Source organism: Hermetia illucens, chromosome 6, assembly GCF_905115235.1.
Source record: "Hermetia illucens chromosome 6, iHerIll2.2.curated.20191125, whole genome shotgun sequence".
Taxonomy (NCBI): domain Eukaryota; kingdom Metazoa; phylum Arthropoda; class Insecta; order Diptera; family Stratiomyidae; genus Hermetia; species Hermetia illucens.
In genome coordinates this window covers 57,802,259-57,828,437 of record NC_051854.1, presented here as the reverse complement: position 1 = coordinate 57,828,437, position 26,179 = coordinate 57,802,259, and the positions used below count along the sequence as shown (strand labels likewise).

Genomic DNA, 26,179 nt, shown 5'->3' with positions numbered 1-26,179 from the left:
GCCTATTAACAGGTTCGCCTTCTTTGTTGCTATGGTGATCGTCGAATGATGTAGTTCTTCTAGCGGAGCTGATCGGTCATGAGCCATGTACGTCGAGGAAATATACACATTTTCTGCCCCCGCCCGCTCCAGTTTGACCACGACTAAGTCGTGGAGACTCAGGTCCGGACGAGTATACATGCTCTGGTTCAGTCCTGATCAGCGTCTCCTGTGCGATGTTATTAATTTTAATATTTGCTTTGGAGCCCTTTGATGGTTCCGTCGTCTCCGACCCAAGGCTTCTGTATTACTGCGATGTCGATGTCAAGCAGATTAGCCGAGGCGCACTCCAAGTGCTGCAGATTTATTTGCGTTACCACATTATCTGCTTGCGTGGGGGTTCGTCAGTATTCGTCGGACCGTCGATCCTTATCTTCCCCAACAGTTCGTTGGCGGCACCGATTGGATCCAGGTCTTCATCCGGTTTTGCAGAACGGGACACTTTCATCTTTGTGTTTCTCTCTCCGAACCGCACTTTATGCATATATTATGTAAATAACATACTACGTGAACGGTAGGTTATGATTGTTTCATGGGAAGCACTAATTAAATGTCTGCTTGCCGTTGCTTTTCAGGATATCTTGCAACTACCACTTTAAAGGGAGAAACTTGTATCGGTTTGAATAAAACGTTCCCTCGAAATATTCGGAGTTTGTACAAACAGTTAATTGTTACAGAGCTACAAAAGCTACTTCGATTCACACCGTAGATGCAACTATTTTTCAAAGATTTCTTCTCTAGAAAATGTCACGAATGAAAGTTAAAATAGATCATTTAGGAATCTTAAAGTATCCTCATTTGCTATAACTTTCCTTTTTACCCCATAAACCGTTATAATTTCTGTGATAATTTGTTCATCTCATTTCAGGTCAGAGCCAGCGGAATAGACGTTACGAAATGGCAAAGAGTTTAAATGACCTAAAAGTCGCTTCTGAGGGCCAGAAATCCGATTTAAAATCTCATGACTGTCTCTTGAATTACCATCAATGGTATGCTATATCGCACATCCTACCCACTTACTGCAATGTTTGCGGCGGGGCTCTTTCGGGGGCCAGACAATATGGTCTTTCCTGTGAAATCTGTAGACAAAAGGTACATCAAGGCTGCCGAACGCTAGTGACAGATAATTGCAAATGGACGACATTTGCTACAATTATCAAAGATATAAACGAAGAGCCAGATGGAAGCCTCGTAATGCCGCATCAATGGATGGAGGGCAATTTGCCCGTTACGTCCACGTGCAGTGTTTGTAGGAAAAGGTGTGGGTCCATGTTGAGGCTAGAAGATTGGCGTTGTCTATGGTGCCACGCTACTGTTCATACTGCATGCCAATCCCAAATGCCGGAGGCATGCTCGCTGGGGCCAGCAAAAATTTCGGTGGTACCACCCACTTGCATCCATTCAATGGATGACGTCAAATCACAAGGGACTCTGTCACCTCTATTGGTTTTCGTTAATTCTAAGTCTGGTGAAAATCAAGGTGTAAAATTTCTACGACGTTTAAAACAATATCTAAACCCCGCTCAAGTGTTTGAATTGTCTTCAACCGGACCTGGCTTGGGATTAAGACTCTTCCGTCACTTTGAGCTGTTCCGGATTTTGGTGTGCGCAGGCGACGGGTCAGTGGGATGGATTTTCAGTGAAATCGATAAGCTTGATATGCACGTGAGTATTACCGGACTAAATTCAAATTATAATATGGTCACAGCAGAAATGGCAGTGAAACGGAATATTACCCCATTGTGTTTTCTCTTCGCAGAAACAATGCTTGGTTGCTGTTCTTCCGCTGGGCACCGGAAACGACCTGGCTCGCACCCTAGGTTGGGGTTCATCATGCGATGACGATACTCGTTTGCCTCAGATACTCACACGTTATGAAGCAGCCAGTATCAAAATGCTGGACCGTTGGAGCGTTACAATGTCTGAGAGGGACATTCCTGTTGAGGACTCAAAGATGTCTGTAACGAACGATCAGAAAACAGTACTGTCGAATTTCGTGGAAATTAGCAATTGCTATCTGAGGAGCATTGTCGAAACGGACGACTTTCAGGATGTAATGTCGTCTTCAAAAACCTTGTGCGAGAAAGTAGATGAGTTTTTAGTGAAGATATCTGAAAACGTAAAACACGATGAACGATTAGCTTTAAAATGTAACATAGTACGCCAGAAATTGGAAATGCTCCTGGATACCCTTAAGGACGAAGAAGCAAACAAATATGGTGATAATGATTCATTTCAGTTATTGGCCGACATCGTTGAACATGGAACTCAGAATGCAGCTAAAGAATCGTAAGTAAATATTTGATGTATCTTTGAATTCAGTTGAATCTCACAATTCGTAACATCTATCGGTTTTGGGCGCTTTTTTTAACGACTTTACAGCTACTTTATCTATAGGTGTTTCTACATAAAACTTTTTGATACTCTAAGCATTTGTATCTAGCACTTGGTGGTCGCCATAAATCCCTATCGTTGACGCGCCCTTCACCTGTCTCAATTATTTTCTGAGAAGCTTGCACTTCTGCTCATTGTTTTACGACACGTAATTCTTGGGCGTCCCGCTAGTAGGACATCCTGGGGTAGTGGGTTTCGTTGCATAGTACAACTCACAATGGAGTATGGAGAATGTATGAAGAGACCGAGCGACAGGAGGATGAAAAGATGCCTGCAATAAAAATTCTCAATGAAAAAAGGGGCGGCAATATATCCAGATACTTTTCACCCCGGCGATGTGATTTTTCGCTACGGCCCTATGTGTGGCCTATCTACTGCCGCTTCTACCTTCTGATCAACACCCAACTCCGTGATGCTCCGAAAAGAGGACACAAACATGAATTTATGAAAGCTCATACTCGCATATAGTAAAGTTCGGGGGTCCAGGTGACAGAAAAATTCGCCACAAATCGTGAAATCTATTGCGAGAATCTAAATCCTCGTATCTCCGTTTATATTAGGAGTTTCGAGAAAATTACAAGCTCGTGATTATTAGTTTTAGGAAAAAAACCTGAAAGTTGGCATATGGAGGGTTTGATTGCGAGGAAAATCCCGAGCCCGACCCAGTTACCAAGTCAGACGACTCCCGCCGGTTATCCGTACCGGACCTTAAAAACCTCCTTCTCCGCATTTTTGGTAGTGCATTTTATCCTTAACTGCCAGGTTTGGTGATAGCTTCCTCAGTAAGTAATCTGCAAAACTGCAAAACTTTCTTCATCTACCTCTGAGATGCTGCGGTGGCGTACAGCCATTCAGACTGAAGCTATCAATCCCTCCTCATTTCACAATCGGGGTACGGCGGCTACTATTATTTATTCCACGTTGTCGGATGCCGGATTTTACTTGATACTAGTACTAAGTGCGGTTCATTTAGGAAAGAATGATCCTACCTACTTAAGGAATAAAAGGCCGCTGGTGGTGTGGTTGGTGGTAGGTTAATGGGAGCACATTTCAAGTCAATATGATCATTCTGTTAAGGAAACTTTCATCTCGTCCTAAAGAACCATTCTCCACAATTTACCGGTTATAATGGACTTATTAACTGTAGTATGTCAGGAAACGCTTGCCAGGAATTTAAATAGACCCACTAGTTTCAAGTATTTCAATTTGGCATTTGGCAATATTGGCAATATTAATTATTCTCCAACAATCCTTATAACCCAACATAGCTTTGGACTCGGTGCGTCTCCTATTGAAGGAGCCGTGTGATTCAAACTTCTCGTCGTAATAAAACCTCGTTATCATGTTATCCCTTGGTATCACTAAATTGTAGTCCACTTAGAAAGAATATCAAGTATCCTGCGATTTGGGCAGCTTCCCTAATACTCTTGGCCATTCTGAAGATAGCTCTTTTCGGTTGCATATGTATGTCCAGATAGAGAGGAGTTAACCCCAGAAGAACGGCAACACCAGGCATTGGTAATTCTTAGTCCAGTTTGGATTCTATCACACAAGGCATCGTCATATTGGCCCCTGCAGGTTAGAACAATGTCCTTAGCCTGGACTTCTATTCGAGTATTTATTGGTTCTCCTTCGGATTCATCGACTACCATACTCCATATATGTGGTGATAGTTCTCCACCTTTTGGGCCATCTTGAGTGGTATACATAGAATTTGTAGCTGTCAGTCCAGAAGGCCAGGGTGTTCTCCACTACTTTCCGAATAAATACCTATTGTATCTCTCTATGCAATTTATTATCGAAAACTCCTTCGATGTCCAAAAACTCAAGCAGTTGCTTTTGTGTTTATGGCATCTTGTTATACATCCGCCATTACAAGTTGGAACGCTAGTTGTAATATAGTTGCCTATGAGGTTTTCCACCGTTCTCGATTAGTAGAAACTCTAAGATGATTTCTACCGCTTACCCGGGAAATGAGTTCTGAGAGGCAATATCCCTCGTGAGATACTGATGTCGTCTCCTGGGAAGTAGCCTGATGCAACGAATACCTCTCGAGTACTCCCTCCGACATCGAGTGAGGCTTTAGGTTAGGAACTCGGAATTATACACTGCAAATTTCCTACACGAATCTGTCCCCCGCACACCCACGGTTCTAGGTCGTCCACTAGATCTGCTTACTTGCTTCATCCTGCTCTTTCAGCCTCTATGACCTCCGAAATTTCTTCGAAGACCTTAGTAAGTTTTCCACTCGCCAATCGAAGACTTCATACCAGTTTCTGAACAACTTTATTTGATGGAGATTAGTTGTTGGCCGGTGACCAAATTTCAACCTGAAATACCAGAGCAATGTTTTATTATCTGAAGAACAAATGAAATCGAGTAGCTTATAAGATAACAAGCTCCTTCTTTATCCCTTTCCCTCATCTCTGCAAATTTTACTATTTTATTAGATACGACATATCAGGTTCTTTTGGGCTTGGAGCCTCGCTGGACATACAACATAGTTGTATTTCCTTGGCTAGTGCGGCATTTATTTGTAAACATGAATATTTCAAGGATAACTTGTGTCGTTCCAAAATGCACGGCCAATAACCTCTCTAATTTCTAATAAATGTAACTTATTCTAATTCAAAAGCTTTTTTTATCGTAATTATGGTTATACATAGTGGTTAAGCAAATAATAATAAAGTGAAATTATGATGTCCGTGAATCACCTAACGAGTAAGGGCTTTGGCTTATTTAATGAATATTTTTGGGCACTCCAGCAACAAACCTTACAGATACCGGGCATCTCCGTTAAATTTTTTGGTTCTCTCTCGGTCTATAGGGTACTACAAGATCCCTTGATTTGCACAACCATTTTCTTTAAAAAATATGTGCCAGGATATAATAGGAGACGCTCGATTGCTTTGTTTGAATTAGCAACATTATGTGGATGAAGAAAATAGTCGAGTAAAACAAAAGAAAACCAATTTCGAATTCCCGGTTTTGGGGTTAGGTTCACCAATTCGACATCCTTAATAACTATCTGGCGTCCTGGCCCACCCCTTTGCTCTATCTGAGGCATGGTTTTCCACGTCTTTTTTTCTACCAAATGCATATGTTGCCCTTATAGACTTTTAGCACCGGATTATCCTCACCCATACGGATTAAGTGACCCACCCGCCACAGCCGATTGGGCCGGATGTTATCCACGTCCAGACGGCAATATTATCGGTCAAAATATGTCATTGCTATATTCAATGAATTTCCAAACATTTAATAATTTGATCATGAATTTTATGCTTGGATTTAGGCACATCTTTGTATAAAACAAAACCTTATTAAAATCGATTCAATATCTGTCTGTCTGCCTGCTACACCCGATTTTTTTCGGAACCTTCTGTTACGAAATTCGGTGAGGATATGTGTTAACGTTTTGTGTTGAGTTTAAGGGAGGCTCCCCATGCATGCGAAAGGGAGGGGGGTACATTTTTTTCACAGAATATGATCATTTGGGGTATTAATTGAAAGGGCCCGATTAGTACTTTTCGCAAATGGTATATTTTTTGATAATGGGTGAAATATAGGAGAGTGAGAGTCCAAAATGTATGCCCAAAAAGTGAAATAGCGAATGAAAAACGCGTATAGAGAGTTTTTCACATAAGATGCCCAGTTTGCGATACCTCGACTGGGATCGCCCAACGATATTCGTAAATTCTTCAAGTGGTTATTTGCAATAAATTAATTCTATTTCGTTTTGAGAAAAAAATGGGCTGGAAAACAATAATTTAAAAAAAAAAGAAAAATGGAGAGAAAACATGGTTTACTGGATGGCCGCTGTCGTATATGGTGCAACGGCTCTTCTCCAGCAAAGCGTTTCGCCCTGGACCTATACTACCATTTGACCCTGTCTTTCACTATTATATGGATTTCTTTCGAAGAAAAAAATCGATCGTCTAATGGCGAAAAAGGTGCCGAAGGTTCGCAAACTGCGCGTAAGGTATACCTCATGATCCTGGAGATTGAGTGGATGAAGTCATGACGAAGTAAGGGGCGAGGTGACACGAAAATTCCCTACACCATCCGAGATGTTGTAACATTATTGAAATTGTGAAGCATGTTATGCTGCATTGTCTGAGGTTGTTTTATTGAATCGTAGTATTTTAGCATACGATGGTCAAGTTGGTTCTGTGTCAGCCTCCCGATCTCAAAGTACCAGGTTCAAGTCCTATCTGGTCAAGTATAATTTTGTCCGTTCAGGGTGTCAATACTTGCTTTTTTCCGAAAAGCAACCAGAGGACACGATTATACATTTCACAATAAAATATGCACAACTACAATATCATATTCATTCAATATTTACAGGCCAGGTCCCTCAGGGCCAGACCCTGTATTGCAGAGAAGAGAAGCACACGAGCCTAGCAACACCCGAATTTTGTGCTCCAGAGAACGCAAGGTACTACAAAGTCAAACTGAAAGTGTAAAATGGGCAATACGTGACCTAATGGAGCATTCAGCACCACCTAAAAATTATCAACAAGAACCCTACGAATCTCTCAATCTTGGATTTTCACCCCCCGACACGTCGATATGTTTATCACCTTTTTCCATTCCGTCAATTAACATTATTTCACCATCGAGTTCAACAACTTCTTCAGCTTCTATATCTCCTCTATCGAAATTTGAACCCACGCCTTCATGCTCTACTGTACCCCAATTCGATATATCTAGTGATGAAGCAAAGTGGGAAGCAGACAATGCAGACTTTACGGCTGTTCCTGGAGAGCCGTTGAGCGCACTTCAACCGATGGAAGTTCACAAAGAAAATTGTTTAATGCAACTGACTACGAGGGCACATTGCGAAGAAATAAAGGAGTCCAATTTGCAGGAATCCGAAATAGTGGATTCATGTGTAAGTAAGAAATTCTGAGCATACATCTAAGGAGAATATTTTGTTTTTGCTTCTCATACGAGCAGTCGGCTTCTGATGAGGACTATGCAGAGGCCAGCGGTTTTTCATCGTCAGTAACTAATTGCAGCGTACAATCAGAAATATTAGACATGCCGTCCGAATCATATTTGCAGTATATTGATGCAGGTACCGTCCAGGTAATAAAGAATCCTGATAAGTAATATATGGCCGTAATGAGAGGTTTCATGTAGTCAAAATTACTATGTTTTCAGTAGGTTTCTATCCAGTCCACTTTTATTATTAAGACAATATATCGCTTTTTTTCAGCAACTAATATCAGATCTCATCATCCAAATTGATTCATTAAAAACCAGCGATTCTTCAGAACCCATAGCAGAAGGACGCCCCGTTGACGACATTAGTTCGAAACTTCACCAAGCAAGAGTAAGTATTTCAGAATTTTTCCTTAAGCACATCTCAGACCAAATATATCTTCAACATTATCATTAATATTAAAACTTGGTGTCCTTGACCATTTTGGCTTCGACTGTTAGGATTCCAAAGAAAAAAAACAGTTCACCAACAAGACCTGATTGAATTCTGAGGTTACTGACGATGATGGTCAATATGATCATCCATCACCATCACCACCATCAACGGCGCAACAACCGGTATCCGGTCTAGGCCTGCCTTAATAAGGAACTCCAGATATCCCGGTTTTGCGCCGAGGTCCACCAATTCGATATCCCGAAAAGCTGTCTGGCGTCCTGACCTAAGCCATCGCTCCATCTTAGACAGGGTCTGCCTCGTCTTCTTTTTCTACCATAGATATTGCCCTTATAGACTTTCCGGGTGGGATCATCCTCATCCATACGGATTAAGTGACCCGCCCACCGTAAACTATTGAGCCGGATTTTATCCACAACCGGACGGTCATGGTATCGTTCATAGATTTCGTCATTGTGTAGGCTACGGAATCGTCCTTCCTCATGTAGGCGGCAAAAAAATTCTTCGGAGGATTCTTCTCTCGAACGCGGCCAAGAGTTCGCAATTTGTCTTGCTAAGAACCCAAGTTTCCGAGAAATACATGAGGACTGGCAAGATCATACTCTTGTACAGTAAGAGCTTTGACCCTATAGTGACACGTTTCGAGCGGAACAGTCTTTGTAAGCTGAAATAGGCTCTGTTGGCTGACAACAACCGTGCGCGGATTTCATCATCGTAACTGTTATCGGTTGTGATTTTCGACCCTAGATAGGAGAAATTATTAACGGTCTCAAAGTTGTATTCTCCTATCCTTATTCTTCTTCGTGTTTGTGTTTGATCAGTGTGGTTTGATGTTGTTGGTTGATTCGTCTTCGGTGCTGACGTTGCCCCCATATATTTTGTCTTGCCTTCATTGATGTGCAGTCCAAGATCTCGCGCCGCCTGCTCGATCTGGATGAAGGTAGCTTGTACCTCTCGGGTGGTTCTTCCCATGATGTCGATATCGTCAGCTAGGCCAGTAGTTGGGTGGATTTGAAGAGGATCGTACCTCTTGCATTTATCTCAGCATCACGGATCGCTTTCTCGAGGGCCAGGTTAAAGAGGACGCATGATAGGGCATCCCCTTATCGTAGACCGTTGTTGATGTCGAATGGTCTTGAGAGGGATCCTGCTGCTTTTATTTGGCCTCGGACATTGGTCAGGGTCAGTCTAGTCAGTCTTATTAATTTCCTCGGGATACCGAATTTTCTCATGGCCGTGTACAGTTTTACCCTGGCTATGCTATCATAGGCGGCTTTAAAGTCGATGAACAGATGGTTCAACTGTTGTCCATATTCTAACAGTTTTTCCATCGCTTGCCGCAGAGAGAAAATCTGATATGTTGCTGATTTGCCAGGAGTGAAGCCTCTTTGGTATGGGCCAATTATGTTCTGGGCGTATGGGTCTATCCGGCCTAGCAAGATAGCGGAGAATATCTTAAAGATGGTACTAGCAACGTGATACCTCTATAATTGCTGCACTGTGTGATATCTCCCTTTTTATGTATGAGACAGATAATGCTTCGTTGCCAATCTTCAGGCATTGATTCGCTATCCCATACCTTGAGCACAAGTTGATGAACCACTTGGTGTAACTGGTCGCCTCCATATTTAACCAATTCGGCTGTAATTCCATCGGCTCCTGGCGACTTATGATTTTTTAGCCGATAAATTGCACGGACTGTTTTGCTCCGTTGGCGGGACCTCCAACTCGCCGATGTTCTAGTTATTCAGTAGCTCACCAAAGTACTCAACCCATCGCTCTAATATGCCCATTCCGTAGGAAATCAGACTTCCCTCTTTGTCTTGGCAGGATGAGCATCGAGGTGTAACACATCGTTCAATAAGTCCCGGGACTAACTATGAAAACAACATTTTATCGGCAAAATTCTTTATTATTCATCAACATAATCTCCTTCAAGGGTTATACAATCATTCCAACGCTTCTCTAACTTTTCAATGCCATGTTTGTAGAACGATTTGTCTTTTGACTCAAAATGAGCCTCAGTAGCAGCGATCACCTCCTCATTTGAGCCAAATCTTTTTCCCTGGAGAATCTTTTTGAGATCTGCAAAGAGCCAGCAGTCGCTGGGGGCCAGATCCGGCGAGTACGGAGGATGAGGAAGCAGTTAGAAGCCTAATTCGTTGAATTTGGTCATCGTTTTGATTGACTTGTGGCACGGTGCGTTGTCTTGATGAAAGATGACTTTCTTCTTCTTCATGTGTGGGCATTTTTTCGCTATTTCGGCCTTCAAACGATCCAATAACATCATGTAGTAGTCGCTATTGATGGTTTTTCCTTTTTCGAGGTAGTCAATGAAAATTATACCATTCGCATCCCAGAATACGGACGCCATTACTTTGCCGGCCGACTGTTGTGTTTTTGGACGCTTCGGGCGGCTTTTACCGGTCGTACGCCATTCAGCTGACTGCCGACTTGACTCCGGAGTGAAATGGTGAATCCATGTTTCGTCCACTGTCACATATCGACGCAAAAAATCCTGTTTATTGCGAGTAAACAGTGCCAAATATCTCTCCGAATCATTGATACGTTGTTGCTTTTTTTCCATTGTGAGCAAACGCGGCAGCCATTTGGAAAAACCTTTTTCATAGCCAATTTTTGGTGCAAAATAGTAAATGCACTACCAGTTGATATGTTCACCATCTTAGCTATCTCGCGCACATTTATTTTGCGGTCACCCATCACGATTTTCAATACTTGCTTGGTGTTTTCGGGAGTTACTCCCTCATTTGGCCGACCCGAACGTTCCGCATCATTTGTATCAGCACGACCGCGTTTCACGTCGAAAACCACCGACAAATGGTTATTTTCGACGGAGTAGAGTCCGGATAACGTTTTTCAAGCCATTGCTGAGCTTGAACAGTGTTTTTTCCCCATTAGGAAACAATGTTTTATCAACACACGAAACTCGTTTTGGTCCATTTTTTCACGATTGCAAAGGTAGCGTCAGTTTAACCACTATAGCTTTCTTGGTTATATTTCGAATCGCATCAAATTTTGACACATCTTATCTGAAGGTTGGTACTTCTGAACCTTGGTATATAAATGGCATTATTAGCGCCATTTCTACGCTAGTCCCGGGACTTATTGAACTTCCGCGCCTGGTGCAGTTGCTCACTTTACTTTTCTAGTTCACAGACTTGTTGGTTCTCCCAGACTTCCCTTTTCCGTCTGTGAAGTAGCTTCTCTGCTCGACAGAGTTCGTGATAAGTCTCTGCGCGTGTCCGCGTCCTTTGAGAATGCAACATTACTCGGTATGCGGCCTTCTTCCGTTCTGTTGCTAGCTTACATTCATCGTCAAACCAGCCGTTCCGACTCCTTTTGCGGCTTGGCCAAGTATATTTGTGGCCGTATCCATGATAACGTTCTTCAGGTGATTGTGGAGATCATTTGTTGATGCTTCATCTCCAGGTCTTCTGTTGACTGCAGTTATTGCGGCATCCATTTCCCTCTTATAGGTGTCGCGGAGGGTTATGTTGTGGATGGCTCCAGTGTTCACTCTCACCTGATTGTCAGAGTGGATTCTAGGTGGTATTGTTATTCGAGCTCGGAGCACTATGCCAACGAGATAGTGATCCGAGTCTATATTGGCCCCCCTATATGTTCTGACATTCATCAAGGCTGAGAGGTGGCGGCGTTCGATCAACACGTGGTCAATTTGGTTGAAAGTGGTCCCGTCTGGAGAGGCCTGTTAATTGAATAATCCGCAGTCCGTTATCATTTGTTTTTTCGTGTAAGCTATAGGAGCGGACGTATCGCCTGAATACTGGCTCCTTACCTACTTGGCTGTTAAAATCCCTAAGTATGATTTTAATATCATATCTGGGACAGGCTTCGAGCGTTCGTTCTACTGCCTCGTGGAAGGTATCCTTCTCCGACTCTGCAGTCTCCTCTGTAGGGGCGTGAACGTTTATGAGGCTTATATTTCTAAAGTTGCCTCGCAAGCGCAGAGTACATAGCCGTTCGCTTATGTTTTCAAAGCCGATAACAGCAGGTTTCATTTTTTGGCTGACTAACAAACCTACTCCGAGCACATGGTTCACTGCATGACCGCTATAATATATGGCGTAGCGGCTCTTCTGAAAGAAACCGGTCCCTGTCCATCGCATCTCTTGTAACGCTGTTATATCAGCCCTATATTCGGACAGGATATCGGCTAGCTGCTCATCAGCTTTATCTCTGTACAGACAGCGCACGTTCCATGAGAAAATGCGCAAATCGTTAGTCCTTTATCGTTGCCGGGTTCGTCGTTTTAAAGTTCGTCCTGTCCGAGGCTCCTTTCGTGGTTCCGTAACATTGGTTTTCCGTGTAGGATTGCCAGCCCTACCCAACCCCCAACCTGGAGGACCAGTTGGTACAGTTTGTCCAGGTTTTAGGTGCGGGAGACTCGCCTTCATCCTTCTCCGTCTGCAACTTTTCGTTACGAAAGAGCTCCCAGCGGTCACCACGTAGAGGTTGAGATAGGGTTTGGTAGTAGAGCTGTTGGTGTTGGTTCAGCAGGCATTTCCCAGGTTTTATGCTTCATCGTGGGTACTAATCCACGTTTCGCCCTGGGACCTATACTACCCTTTGACCACCAACAAATATGATCATCCAACAAACCGAAAAATGGCGAGTGGCGGAAAGAAACAAAAAGAGCTTGCTTGAACATTTTCTAGCTTGTTGGGAAAGTTGGGTCGGATGATTTAATGCTTCGTTCCCTCTCTATGCCCCTTATAAAAATCGTGCCCCAAAGCCTCTCAATTATTGACCAAAGTCGTGACAGAATTGACAGCAAATAATTCGTGATACCGAAAGGTTGACGATTCTGGTATGAAAGTTTTGTGGTCATTTTATGTAAAAATGGATCCCTTTAAACAAAATTCGTTCTATATAAGTATTAAGTATATATAAAATGTACTATACTATTATTTAATTTATTTGAGTCGGTTTCGGTAAACCGGCAAATATGTCAAGGTCTAGAACGGCGTTTTCTTTCTCAGTAATGGCGAAGGTGTCGAAGAATCTGCCAGGGTTTCCAAGATAACTTGACTTTATCTGGGAACCTGCTTTCCTCAATTATTATCTTAGTCCGGTATTCTGGATAATCAAGGCATGGTCAAGGTATGTTGCGGTTAAAAATCTCTCCACCGCGAAGTTCGACAAATGAACAGAGTTCGCGAAGTTCTGAGAAAGTGCTTTGCATTGGTTCTGATGATCATTGCAGTAGCTTACTTATTGGCCTTTTCCGCATTTGATTGTTGGCTTAAGTGTGTCCAATTTAATCCAAATCTACATATGGAGGTCTCTCCTCGGATCCAACCTTGTCTTGATGGGATGGCAAAACACATAAACCTATAAGAAATAGATTGTAACTCTGCTGGTAAGGAGTTGCAGACTTCGAAGCCACCTGCGACTTTGAACAGATAAATATTGGCTGAGGCAGGGATTTTCGAGTTCTCACAAGATTCATGTTTCCCACGAAGAAATTCTTGGAAAATATGATCTTTCCTTCAGTGGAAATCCTGTCCTCACTACCTATGGCCCATTTAGCCAGAAAGAAGAGTACAACAACTCCCGAAACTGGAGACCTTATTAAAGCAGGCCTGTCGGTAGCACCTTTGTCTATTTCTTCAATAAAATGAGACAGCAAGGGTCGGTGAAAGGAAACTTCAGCCGCAGAGGGGATGACACTACAAGCTAAACCTCACTTATAGGATCATCTCTTCCTTCTCTACTGGGGAATGCGGGTGATAGAGAAGCTGGTGATTTATACGCAACTGATCTAATACCAGTATATGAAAACGGCGGAAGATGGAAACAACTGATAACACCGGTGAGTCCTTAACTGGAAGCAGCCGACTACAATTTTCAGCATATATTGAACTACACATAGCTCTACGAACATAAAGACCAGTCAAATTAACTTGCAGCATTACAAACTCTCTTCCTGGAAGGCTAGCAAAGTTGTCCGACGACCCTTATATATTTCTGGTACTATAGCCATGGGTTCGCTTTAACAAAATCTGTGGTATTGGAGAAGGAATGCGGTTAGCATCGTCTTCGATAAGAGAGCCTCAACACTGGGAGCCTGCGTCCTGGTATCAAAATCGTATCAAAATCATACTAAGACAATTCTGTTTTCAGGTCCCAGTTGCGGTCTTCTTATAATACTATGTTAATGCTAAGAGAAGAAGGATCATAGTTAGCTCTGCTTACTTAACCTATAATTTTTTACATCCTCTGCCGAAGCTAAAGCTAAGTAATTTCTAAGGATCTCTGTTGGTGGCACTACGAAGAAGTGAAGTACTTGAACTAATAATCTATACTTCGAAGTTATTAGAGTTGATTTAAGACTGATGGGTACAAGTCGAAGTTAGGGCAGAAAGTCAAACCACCGATACTTCAATGTTAGTCTGATTATTGCAGGCGAAGAGACTGTAAACAAAGAAACAAAGAAATTCCAGGCAATAAAATGCAGCTTCCTCGGCAATCAAAGACTTCTTTAACGAACCCTGGATCGAGCAATGCTTGTCCAATAATCCGCAAAATTCGATAAAACTGCTCCCTGGTGAAATCGAAAAACTTTGAAAATAAACCTTTAAAAAGTTAAATTTCTTCCCAAAAATTCCTGGACAGACTGGTTGATCGTTATATTTGCCCGCCTAGATCATCTCAACAAAATGAAAACTAACAGGCTCGAAATACAGTGAGTATGCTTTCTATTCTTTGGATTCAAAGATAGAGGACAACTATGAGCAGCGCAACGGTGTTCGGGCACATTGAAGGGCAAATGAGCTTTTTGAAAAAGTTTGTGATGCCGCTAGAGGGCATGGTGTCGATAATACTTTAATTGAGTAGAAGTGTCCTATCGCACCCCTGTGAAGTATGTCGATGGACTCACTGAAATATTTGCCATATACGCCCGGCTTATGTGGGCCACCTGGCTGTGCTACCTGTTGATCAGATCTCGGAACGGAAATATACACTTGATTGTCAGTTGATACTTCAGGTGTTAACTGTCAAATAAAACCACCATGGTACTATTTTGGAGGAGGAAATCGAATGAACTTTGCCATTCAGAGATGTCGGATATAGCCCTTCAACTCTCCGAAGAAGTCAAATATCTGGACATTAAACTTTTCGAACAAATTTGTATAAATAAACATAAAGCGTGCTCATACAGCTTATGGTTTGTGCAGGCGTACCTTCGCCTCTACATGGGGACCTAGGTCTCATATGGTAATGTGGATGTCCGTTGTTAAAATTAGGCCGATGTTCGGCATACCATCCTTAGTGTGATCGATTAAGTCTTTCACTGTAAGCTAGCTTCATGGCGACTTGCTGCGCAGTTCTAAATGCATTACTTAATTTGTTACCAATGAATATATGAATTCAGAGCACAGCAATGAGGGCACTTCGTAGACTAATATGACGAGACAAAAACTCACTGAGGAAGAGGACAACTGGTCGTCGAAATACCGGTATATGAGGAATAAAAAACTCTATATTCTGCATTAACAAATAAAATTTGTCTTTTTTTTTCATTATAATATGTTTACATTTATGGAGAATTAACGGAGATCAGGACATTAAGCATTACCAGAGTTATTGATGCCTTCTGATTTTCGGATTCATATGTCTGATAAAAGACGTGAAGTTATGCTCAAGAGTAGAACGAACCATGGCTTACATACAGAACCCGAGTTTCGGAGCAGGAGACGTGAAGTGAGTTTTTTTCTTGTAGCAGTTTTTTTTCCGTTTTCTCAGCAACGAAAATCCTGGGACACATAAACGAATTGGAGATATTTCATGAGATGAGGAAGTTCAATATAATGGACATGAGACAAGAGAACTGTATACAGGATATTTAGCTCCCAACGCATTGTTCAGGATTTTATGACGAAGGAAAATCATTGCGCATCTTCGATCGTCGACGGTAAATGCGAGAGAAAAAACCTGCACGTAAGGTCTAGTGTTAAAGCCGTGCATAGAATGGATTGCATTGCTGTGCACCCACATGATTGTGACCACTTGGCTGTAGGCATGGGGCATTGCACCGCTGTTTATGACTTGTCACATAAGCTGGGAAACACAGGAAAACCATTTAGGTGCCATTGTACACCGACATACCAATATATTAATCACGTGGTTAGCTACCTCATCCCTACTCCAAAGATAATCCGTGCCCTGCTGGATTTGCTCCTCTAGTTAATAGTCTTCTTGGTCTGACTACTCAGAGCTCATGCTTTTAAATTCTCTCACACACACATCCCAAACCATTGTCGGTGGCTTTGCCTTAGCAGAATTCATTGGAATTCATTCGTTGAAACTGAGAACACTCACCCATGCAGTTAATATATATATTATCCTACGATAGGTTTACGGGGGATCTTGGCTTGACATTAGTTATAAAAGTGTAAAAAATCCGTCAGCATAAGTCAAGAAGTCTTCCTTTTTCTTCTTCTTCAGCCTTTGTCTCGTTCACAAGCGGGTCGGCTCGTCGTGCCTGGCTTCGCCATTTGGCTGTATCGAATGCCTGATCAGAGTGCAATCTCGAGGCCTTGAAATCCCCCCCCCCCCCCCCTTACGTATCAAGCCACCGTTGTTTAGGTCTGCCTTTTGGTCGTTTACCATCGACTTCGATGTTCAGACCAATTTTGGCAAGTGAATTCTCGTCGGCACGAATTGCGTGACCATACCATCGAAGACGTCTCTCTCGTAACTTTTCCACGATCGGTGCGACCCCATAACGATCGCGGATATCCTCATTTCGGATGTGATCTAAACGTGTAACGCCACTAGTCCAACGAAGCATTTTCGTCTCCATTGCCGCAAGACGCCGTTTATTGTCTTTTATAGTCGGCCAACACTAAGAACCATAGAGGGCGACTGGACGGACGACATTGCGGTAAATTTTAGATTTGAGACGTTCGTTGATACGTCGATCACAAAGAACACCAGTTGTGGAACGCCATTTCATCCAGGTTGCGTTAATGCGTGAAGCAATTTCATAACGCAGTTCTCCATTGGCTGATAGTGTTAACCCGAAGTATTTAAATCGCTCAGTTCTGGGCAGATCACTGCCGTTGACGTTGGATATCCCGTGTGACGGTGTCCATAACAAGAACAAAGTGGAGTAGTGAGAGGGCGTTTCCTAGATGAATACCAACAGAGACACGAAGCGGTTTTGATACACCCCCCATACTTCGAACTTTACTTTTCGGATCGTGGTAGTGCAATTGAACCCAGCTCACGAGTTCTTCTGGCAGGAAGTGTTGTGGTAAAGCGTACCAGATAAGTTCGTGTGGTACACGGTCAGACGCTTTCTCTAGATCCAGAAAGGCAATGTAAAGAAGGCGATGCTTCTCACGGTGTTTCTCCACCGGCTTGATTCACGCTCATTTCAAATCTTCATGGTACGGGAAAGTAACCGGATCGGACGGTAATTTGAACATTCTGCTGGACAACTTTTTTCCATATTGGAACAGTGGTACTTTCTTGTCAGTCAGATGGTGTTCTTCCTTCCTGCATAACCCGGTTAAAGAATTCACTGAGCCACAGTGTTGGGTCCCAACTCTTCGCTTTCCAGAGCTTAGATGTGATGTCGTCAGGTCCTGTTGCTTTCCCAGATTTCATTTGTTTTATTGCCTCCTCGACTTCAGTTGCACTTACAGGTGGAACTGGTCCAAATGTCGGCAATGATTGCGGAAGTGGAGGATGAGCAAATTCTTCAGTGAAATCTGCTCGAAATATTCTCGCCATCTATCCGTTGCGACGGTTGGTTAGCAAAGTACCGTTTTTGTCATTAACGCAACAGAAGTGTTTGATATCCTGTGTGCGTTCATCACGGCTTTTAGCAAGTCGATACAGATCTCTCTTGCCATCCCGAGTGTCCAGTTTATGGTAAAGATTTTTATAATGGCCGTCGAGAAATTTGTGGTAGAGGCGTTTCTTTTCACGGACCTTCATTTCAACATCATCTTTCCAAAGCCAAGTATCTCGGTTGATGTACCGTTTACCCGGCTTGGTGACCCCGAGGGTTGCAGAGGCCGCTTTGTGCATCGTGTCTTTCATTTGGTTCCACGATTGTTCTACATTCGTAATGCTCGGCAATCGTATGAGTGCGATCGTTTCTTCTTTCTTCTCACCAAATCGCCACCACTTAATGCGTCGCGGGCCAGTGCGTTCCTCACGCTGTTTTATCGTATCTATAAAGCTACTGTCACATCGAATACTGCGAACTACATATTTATAGGATCGTCGTGGACAGAGGTGTTCATATATCACAAATAAGGAAAAACCTTTCTGAAACGAGCTTCTAGTTTACGAATTGTTCCGCTTCATGATACACCAGAAGAATAAAAAAGCTGAAATATTGATACGATATACAGTGACCCATAAAAAACCAAATGAAAGAAAAAGGGTTTGATCCCAGCAATTATAATATAATTACTTTACACACTCGGTATTATAATACTATTAAAAGTTGAAAAGTTAATGCGTTATAAATATAACAACATAGCACGAAATTCAAATTTGCGGTCAAACACTTTACAAATGATGGAGCGCCAGGATGCGACCGATTTTTCAGCGTAATCTTCAAGCAATAATCTTCATCCTTAACGACTACATCGAAGCGGAAGATATTCTACACCAATAAGATTTCCATTATCATCAACGACAAAATAATCGGTCTCCAGTTTAAGCCTGCCTTAATAAGGAACTCCAGACATACCGGGCCAAAGTCCAGCATTTCATTATCTTTAAAAGCTGCCTGGGGTCCTGGGGATTCCAGACTTTTTGTGTGTTCCTGACTTCTTCTGTGGTATAAACGTAGACTTCTCTTGGTCGCTTGGTACGAACGATTTTGGAACTGAGTTTATTATACTATTACACAGTTCATTTCGTTTATATCAAATTGACTTTGAGATAATCAACTGCTCGACTATGAAAAGTTTCCATTGATTAGCAGGATTTCTACCAAATTTATAAGTGTGATGCTCTACTATATATTCAAACCTATATTACTTAGCGAGTTTAGAATTAAATTAAAGGGGGTGGGGTGGGTTCGTGGTAAATTTTCAAAATATCCTATAATTAAGAGAGAAGACATTTACCGAGAATGAGGAGGACAGGGTATATCTGCTTCTCACAAGTCATTTCCCGGGATCCCCACAACGAATAGAAGGGTGAAAATTGAAACTGGAAACTAGCAAAAGGGATATACTCGAAAACTAAGGTAAGTTAGGCGGAGCCTATAAACCGCTGGAATTACCCGGAGTAAATGGCATTTCTCCGATATTACTCTAAAAGGGCCTAGAAATCATCTTAGAGTCCCGTATAAAGGTAGTAACGGGCAGCACAGTTTTTGGATATGTACCAAGGGCCAATGGCCAATGGCCTTTTTTCCGAAAACAGGTAAAAAAGATCATTTTTTCACCCTAAATCTTGCAAGCCAATTTGCTTAAGATTGTCCATACTCAAGGCACTGGAGAAGGTCATAGACATTAGATCTAACGTAATCTTCTACCTCAATGCCAACTTACCGAACAGAATGGTCACCCGAAACTGCCTTGTATAAGCTGATGGATATATAATATTATGGGATGCCATAGAATTATGTGCGTTTTTGGACATTGAAAGCACAAATTCTATTGTCATGAACACTATTCAAGGCTGTCCACAAGGTTGGGTACTAACATCGCTTACATGGAGTATGGTAGTTGATGAGCTCCTAGGAGAGCTAACAAACACTGTCCAAGTCCAAGTCCCGAGTTACGCTGACGACAGTTTTTTAATCTGGAGGAGCAAATATGATGATGACCTAGGTGACAAAATCCAAACTTAACAATGAATCAATAGTAGTTGATTCAGGATGGCCGGGCTCTGCATCAATTCAGCCAAAGCACCATAGTAACATTCATTAGGAAGCATAGACTTGGTTACCTGGGAGCCATTAAGCCATCCCCATTAACGGGAAACAAAGGCCAAATATTTAAGAATTATCTTAGACAAACAGCTAGGAGGATGATGAATTGCAGGTCTACAGGAAGAGGAGGATACACCCCGAAGGCACTACTTTGAATATATACTGCCAAGTTACTGGTTACCTAGGAGACGGTAATCTAGGCAAGCATGAACTGAATTCAACCGCCGAGAAGGTACACACACTTCAAAGACCGCCCAAGGTGAGTATCAGTGTGGCAATGAGGACATGTCCAATGACAGAAGTCCTTCTGGGATTAATTCAGAATGTGTTCAGAATGGCCAGGAGTATCAGATAGACTGTGACTTGGAAGTGGAGGTAGGATTTGATAGCAGAGTTATTGGTATTGGTTCATCTTTTCCCAGGTTTTATGTCCCATCGTGGGTGCCAATCCACGTTTCGCCCTGGGACCTATACTTCCCTTTGACCGGGGTTACAACCACACATCTAGTAAGGCTGACACGTTAAAATAATCGGCGATCGCCTACGGATTTCGTCATCGTGCGTCGCGAGCAAAGTTGTCCAACATGTCTTTAACTTCAGACAATCTGAGCTTGAATAAGGCGTTGCAGGTGTATATGTACATCGCCGCTTATTTTTGACCACGCAAAGTCACTGGTCAACTAATCGGAAGTGCATTGTATAGCTTGTCTATCATAAATCCATATCGCCGTGCTACCTATCGAGTGTATGACCCATTACGGTCCTTGTTTGGTTACGGAGGCAACCTCCATCTCAGACTTACAGATGGTCTGTTCAGGTAAATCCTGTGCGACGTTGCAATGATTGAGGTTTATTCGAATAAACCTCATGTCTTCAGTGCAGTCAATGTTTTTCTGAATTGGAGGCATTAACCACTTCGAGAAATATCCAGGTTATATCGTCTCTTCTGTTTTTCATTTCTTCGCTCAATAAGCATTTGGAACCCTATTGCATTCCTTGACAATATGGCCGTTCTCCTTCCACCTTGTGCGTCATTCGGAGCGATCGAAAGTTATGAACAAGCTGGATCTTTTTAACTCGAACATGAGATCGTTTTTTTTTGGATCCCATGGATTTTACCAGGTTTGACCTTATTTAGAACCTTCGCGTTGGATAGATTATCCTTAAGGGGGATAACACTCTGGACGAATTCGCACCATCACTTTCTTCTTCGCCTTTTTGTGAATGACCTTAGTCCATCTACCATTTTTATTTCTCTTAGGTTTCGCTCCGGGTGCTGATGATGGCACTTGAGGCACAGACTTCTTCCCTTCCGTTCTTTTGTTTCGATTTCAGCTTTGGCTTGGGTTCTTTTTCAGTTTCTGCTTGGGTGCCCTTTCCTCGTCTTGCGACTTATTATAGCGAACCATAATGGCTCTTATCAAGTTTTTGATAGCTTAGTGCACGTTGTTTCTTTCTTTCTTTCTTTGCTTTCCTGGCTTTCATTTCTTGCGTCTTTGGCATTGGTGCAAATCGGGGACTTGAGGAGTTTCTCCTGAATGGGTTAATCTCTTGTTCTTGGAGTATATCATCATCTTGGACTAATTTAGTTGGTATCGAAACTATTTTCGTCGACTAGAGATTTCTTTTCCGCCCATCATTTTTCGGCTCCGATATTGGTGTTATTAGTAAAGACTTGATTTGGTTGAACGCCTCTTTCTCCAAACCTAAATCACTTATAGCATTTGATGCCATGGTGACCAAGTTTTGCAGGAGCCCGTTTGTTTAGTTCCGAACGCCGCCAGCACTGGGGTTTCGAGCCCCTGCGCAGTAAGTTTACTCCTTCTCCCCTTTTCCGTGTTGGTTCTATTTTCTGGGCATCCTTCCTATAGCCATTTTGCTCCGCGCATCAGCAGCACTCAAATGTCCATGTACAGTGTATCTTGCTGTATATCCGTCTGTCACACGCACTTTCCTCAGAAACGGGTATGACTATTGTCACGGAATTCGGTAGAAATCATGGAACTGTGAACTGGAACTGCCGAGAGGATCCCAAAGAGACCAATTACTTCAAGGACCCATTCTCAGAAACTACTCATACTAAAATTATGATCCACATGGTGTCTGGACCTCAAAACACTCTCCCTTGGGCTATTTGTGTAAATAAATTTGATAATAGTGTACTATTATATTTTGAAAATTGCCTGATGGTTTTAGGGCACATACTGGAAAGTTCGGTAGAAATCCTATTATTATTTACAAATGGAAGTGAAAAATGTCTCTTTCGCGTCAAATTACTACTCCATAAGAGATAACAGTACCACATCCAATTGAATATTAGTTATGTTCAACCTGTAATATACTCTGAGCTATGTATAAATTCATACCTAAAACGTCGAGGTTCCCGTTTCCGACTATGAGGGAGAAGCACTAGTGTTAGACTTCAAATCAACCATGACAAGTAATAGCCTCATGTGATATAAAACGACAATAAATATAAAGAAAGAGGTTTAAGAGTTCCAATTTGGTGCTTTATATCGATTTCTTATCTTGGTGAATATTTTCAAGTTCCAAGAATTCATTTTTTAAGATTTTGTGTAAAACAAAATCTTATTAAAATCGATTTACAGTGTGTCTGTCTATAATACGCATTTTTCCCGAAAACAGTTATAGCGATTGACACCAAATTTGGTGGAAAGGTGGGAACTGTAAACACTCACGCAATCACTGAGTTACATCATTATATGTCGAATTTCGGCAAAAGCAATTTCTTATGAACTCTCTCATAGCTGCATGGTGAAACGAGTCCTGGTTAAATCAAAAAATTGTCTATTATATTCCATTACTTCACATCGAACACGTTCGAAATTTATAGCCGAAACCATTACAATTTCTATCACCATCCAACAGGAAGAACCAGAGACGGCAGAATTTAAGATTGAAAACCAGGACTTATCTACAGCATACGCAAACATTCCTTTTAGCATTCAGGGCCCTAGCACCTCTTTATCCTTCAAGAAGGAGGAAAACTCAAATAAATCTAAAAAAGTGCACCAAGAAAACAGGAGACTTCCAATCATTAATCCTTTGGTGAAATGTCCTGCATTGTCAAGTGAGTGTTAGCACATATGATATATAGTAATCGTGTTTAAATGTATATCGTTGGAAGCATGTCAGTGATGTAAATATTATTTTCGAAAAAACTACATCAGATTTTACAGTCGGACCAGGATTAATATAATTATATTTTCTAGTCAATGCAGAAAGCATATGTGCTGCAGTAAATCCTCTAAACCCTGGCGAGACATTTGTGGAGAAACGCGTGATGAATAATTATTTTGGAATTGGAATTGATGCAAAAATAGCCTTAGATTTCCACAATAAACGGGAGAAACATCCTAAGAAGTGTAAGTCGAGAACTAAGAACTATCTCTGGTACGGAGTTTTAGGGTCCAAACAATTGCTACAGAAAACTTACAAGAATTTTGAACAACGCATTCAACTGCAATGCGACGGGCAAAGAATTCAACTACCACCTCTGCAAGGGATAGTAGTTCTAAATATACCCAGGTTTGTGACATAATGATGAGTAAATGCGAATAATGGCATTGTTATCTTTTACAGCTATATGGGAGGAACAAATTTCTGGGGAGGAACTAAAGAGAACGATTTCTTCCTTGCCCAGAGCTTCGACGATAGGATCCTTGAAGTTGCCGCAGTATTTGGATCGGGGCAAATGGCATTTTCTCGGCTTATAAACCTACAACATCATCGAATTGCACAATGCCAAATGGTTGAAATTCATATCCTCGGCGAGGAGGCGGTGCCTATTCAAGTTGATGGCGAGGCTTGGCTGCAACCGCCTGGCACGATTCGCATCATTCACAAAAATCGTGCCCAAATGCTTTGCCGCAATCGCCAACTGGAGATGGCCCTGAAGAGTTGGCGAGAGAAACAGCAGCAATGTAAGACGTCAATTCAGCGAGAACCAACTTCGATTAGTAAGGAAAGCATAATAGTTGGCTCCGAGGACATATTCTCAGAACGAGAGAGCTATGCTCTTTTGACCTTTATCGAATGTGTGAGTTCACTGGTTAAATGGGTGGAATTGTTCATCATTTCACATCCTACTTTGGGATCCGAGCTCTATGCAATTACATGCCGAGCTCAGAAGATTCTGGAAGCAACATATCCACAGATCACGCAGGAATCGAAATCTAGGATAAAATTAGCCAAATTAGAAAGTGTTGCAAGAAAATTGCATGAAGAAGCTTATGCATTGTTACGGAGTCACAGTCAAAGTCTGGACCTACGGGAGGGACTTGAATCGAAGTTAGAGGGAGCCTTTGCGAATATGGAAATGGAACTTAGGAGGACAATTGTTCTTCATGGTTTAGATGGACACGACCGCCTCTTCTTCAATATTATGGCACCATTGCAACAAGTAAGTTTTTTAACCTTTCATTGATAGTAAACGTAAACGAAACATCTCTTTGCTGTTGCATTTATCATTCATTTGCTACTTTCTAGAATGTATGATTTTGGTGCAAAATTGGAAAGATTTTAGATAAAAATATGCAAATTGTAAATAGCTCATTAAGTTACAGCTCAACACACAAAAAACTTCTAAGTACGGTGTAACAGTAGACACAGCTGTTTCTACTTTAAAGGAGAGAATTACTTCGTTGTCCTATGTGTTTTCGACTGTTCCGTTTATCAATATATTCAGCGAATGACGTTGTTCTACATTGAAGGAGGGTACCAAATATAGCTTGTTTTGATATCAATCGGAAAGACATATATTAAGGGGCTTACATACTTTAATCAAAAGTTCATGCTCAGAAATCACTCAGCCAAAACATCAGGATAAGAAAGCATTTATTCCTCAATATATATAGAAATATAAAACACAAATTTCCATATTTTTTAAAGTTGCAGGATTATATTAGAACTGTAAAATTTTGTAATCATACAGGCCAGAATATGAAGAACAATACTGAAAACTTTGTTGGAAATCCTACTATTGATAGGAAAGTTTTAGTAGTTAAATTTACTGGATCCTAAGATATCATATTTAAAAAGCAACAGATTAATGTGAATAGTCTGACATGCCTTTTGTGTGAAACAAAACCTTATTAAAATCGGCATACTGTCTGTTCGTTCGTCCGTGTGTCTATCTGTCAAACTTTTTGGTAGAAAGGTGGGACCAGTGAAACCACTGCATGCAGTGAATAACATCGTTCGACATTGAGTTTACTGGGACTCCCAATACATGCAAAAGGAGGGTGTAAAATATTTTTTCACCGAGTATAGAAATGTGGGGCATCAAATGAAAGGTCTCGTTTAGTAGCCGATGTTACTTATAAGATTGACTGCAAAAGGAGAGGAGTGCGGGAAAAGCGCCAGTTTTTAAGGTCCCGCTTTCAGAAACTATCCAACCGAAACATCTAAAAAATAACATGGTGGTCCATGTACATGATATCTAGGTCTCAAAATATTCTTCATACTAATATATGTTTAAACAAAGTTGATGATAGTGTATTCTCATATTAACTATAAGTAAATTTTCTAGAAATTGAATGAGAACTACTCTAACTTCTTTCTAGAGTCATCAACTTTTGCTGTATAGGCTATACTATAGAGCATGGCATTACGAACTGGTGGTTGTTTGATGACACTATTACAAACAAGGTTATAAAAGGTCAAAATTGTTACTTTTGTGCATTCTAAGATTTCAATGTCGGTATCATACTAAAGTGAATGGTGTGAGAAACTAAATGCATAAACTTTATGAACTAGGTACGAATCGGACAAATGCGCACATAAATATGCATATATTAGAAATACAGAAACCCTTTTATTCCTGACACACTTAGGTTCCGGTTTCGGACTTCTCCGTCAGGTAATACCAGAGACGTGAAGCGGGTATCGAATATCGCTCAGCCAAACTTTCCGGTATTCCGGTATTCATAAGCGGGGGCCGGGGAAAATCGCAAGAAGGACACGGATTTTCCTATTTGATCATCATCTGATTGTTATTGTTGTTGTTATGTACAGGGTTGTATTATGATAGTTGGTGAAATTACCTTTTCTAAGACTTGCTCCAACTTCTGCTGCATTTTTGACCAAACCATAAACCTGAAGGAGAAAGCGTTAATGCAGTTTTAATTAGACCAGATGTACTTACCGGGAACTAACGGAATCAATTGGAAAATATTATTTTGACAGCCTTTAAAAAATTAAGTTTCTAAATTGCCCTAATTCCTTTTAACCTAAACATCTGGATTAAGGAGTTGATGTCAACGAAGCCCGGAAATCCTACCTCGGGCCATAATAACGAGTGTTGTGATCATTTTGATAAAAGAATTGTTAAAATCAATCCAGCAGTTCCTGAGAAAAATAAGGAGAAATTTTGA

General features: G+C 41.6%; 1 protein-coding gene across 1 annotated transcript; it reads left to right on the top strand.

The window, feature by feature from the left end:
* Nucleotides 1–1,218: 1,218 nt before the first annotated feature.
* On the top strand, nt 1,219–24,827 carry LOC119660019 (diacylglycerol kinase eta-like). Its single transcript, XM_038068398.1, is given in 8 exon segments — nt 1,219–1,704; nt 1,799–2,328; nt 6,781–7,327; nt 7,655–7,771; nt 22,674–22,875; nt 22,976–23,333; nt 23,388–24,207; nt 24,696–24,827. Coding segments are annotated over 8 exon segments (3,177 nt in total). The 5' UTR covers nt 1,219–1,233.
* Nucleotides 24,828–26,179: the final 1,352 nt, after the last annotated feature.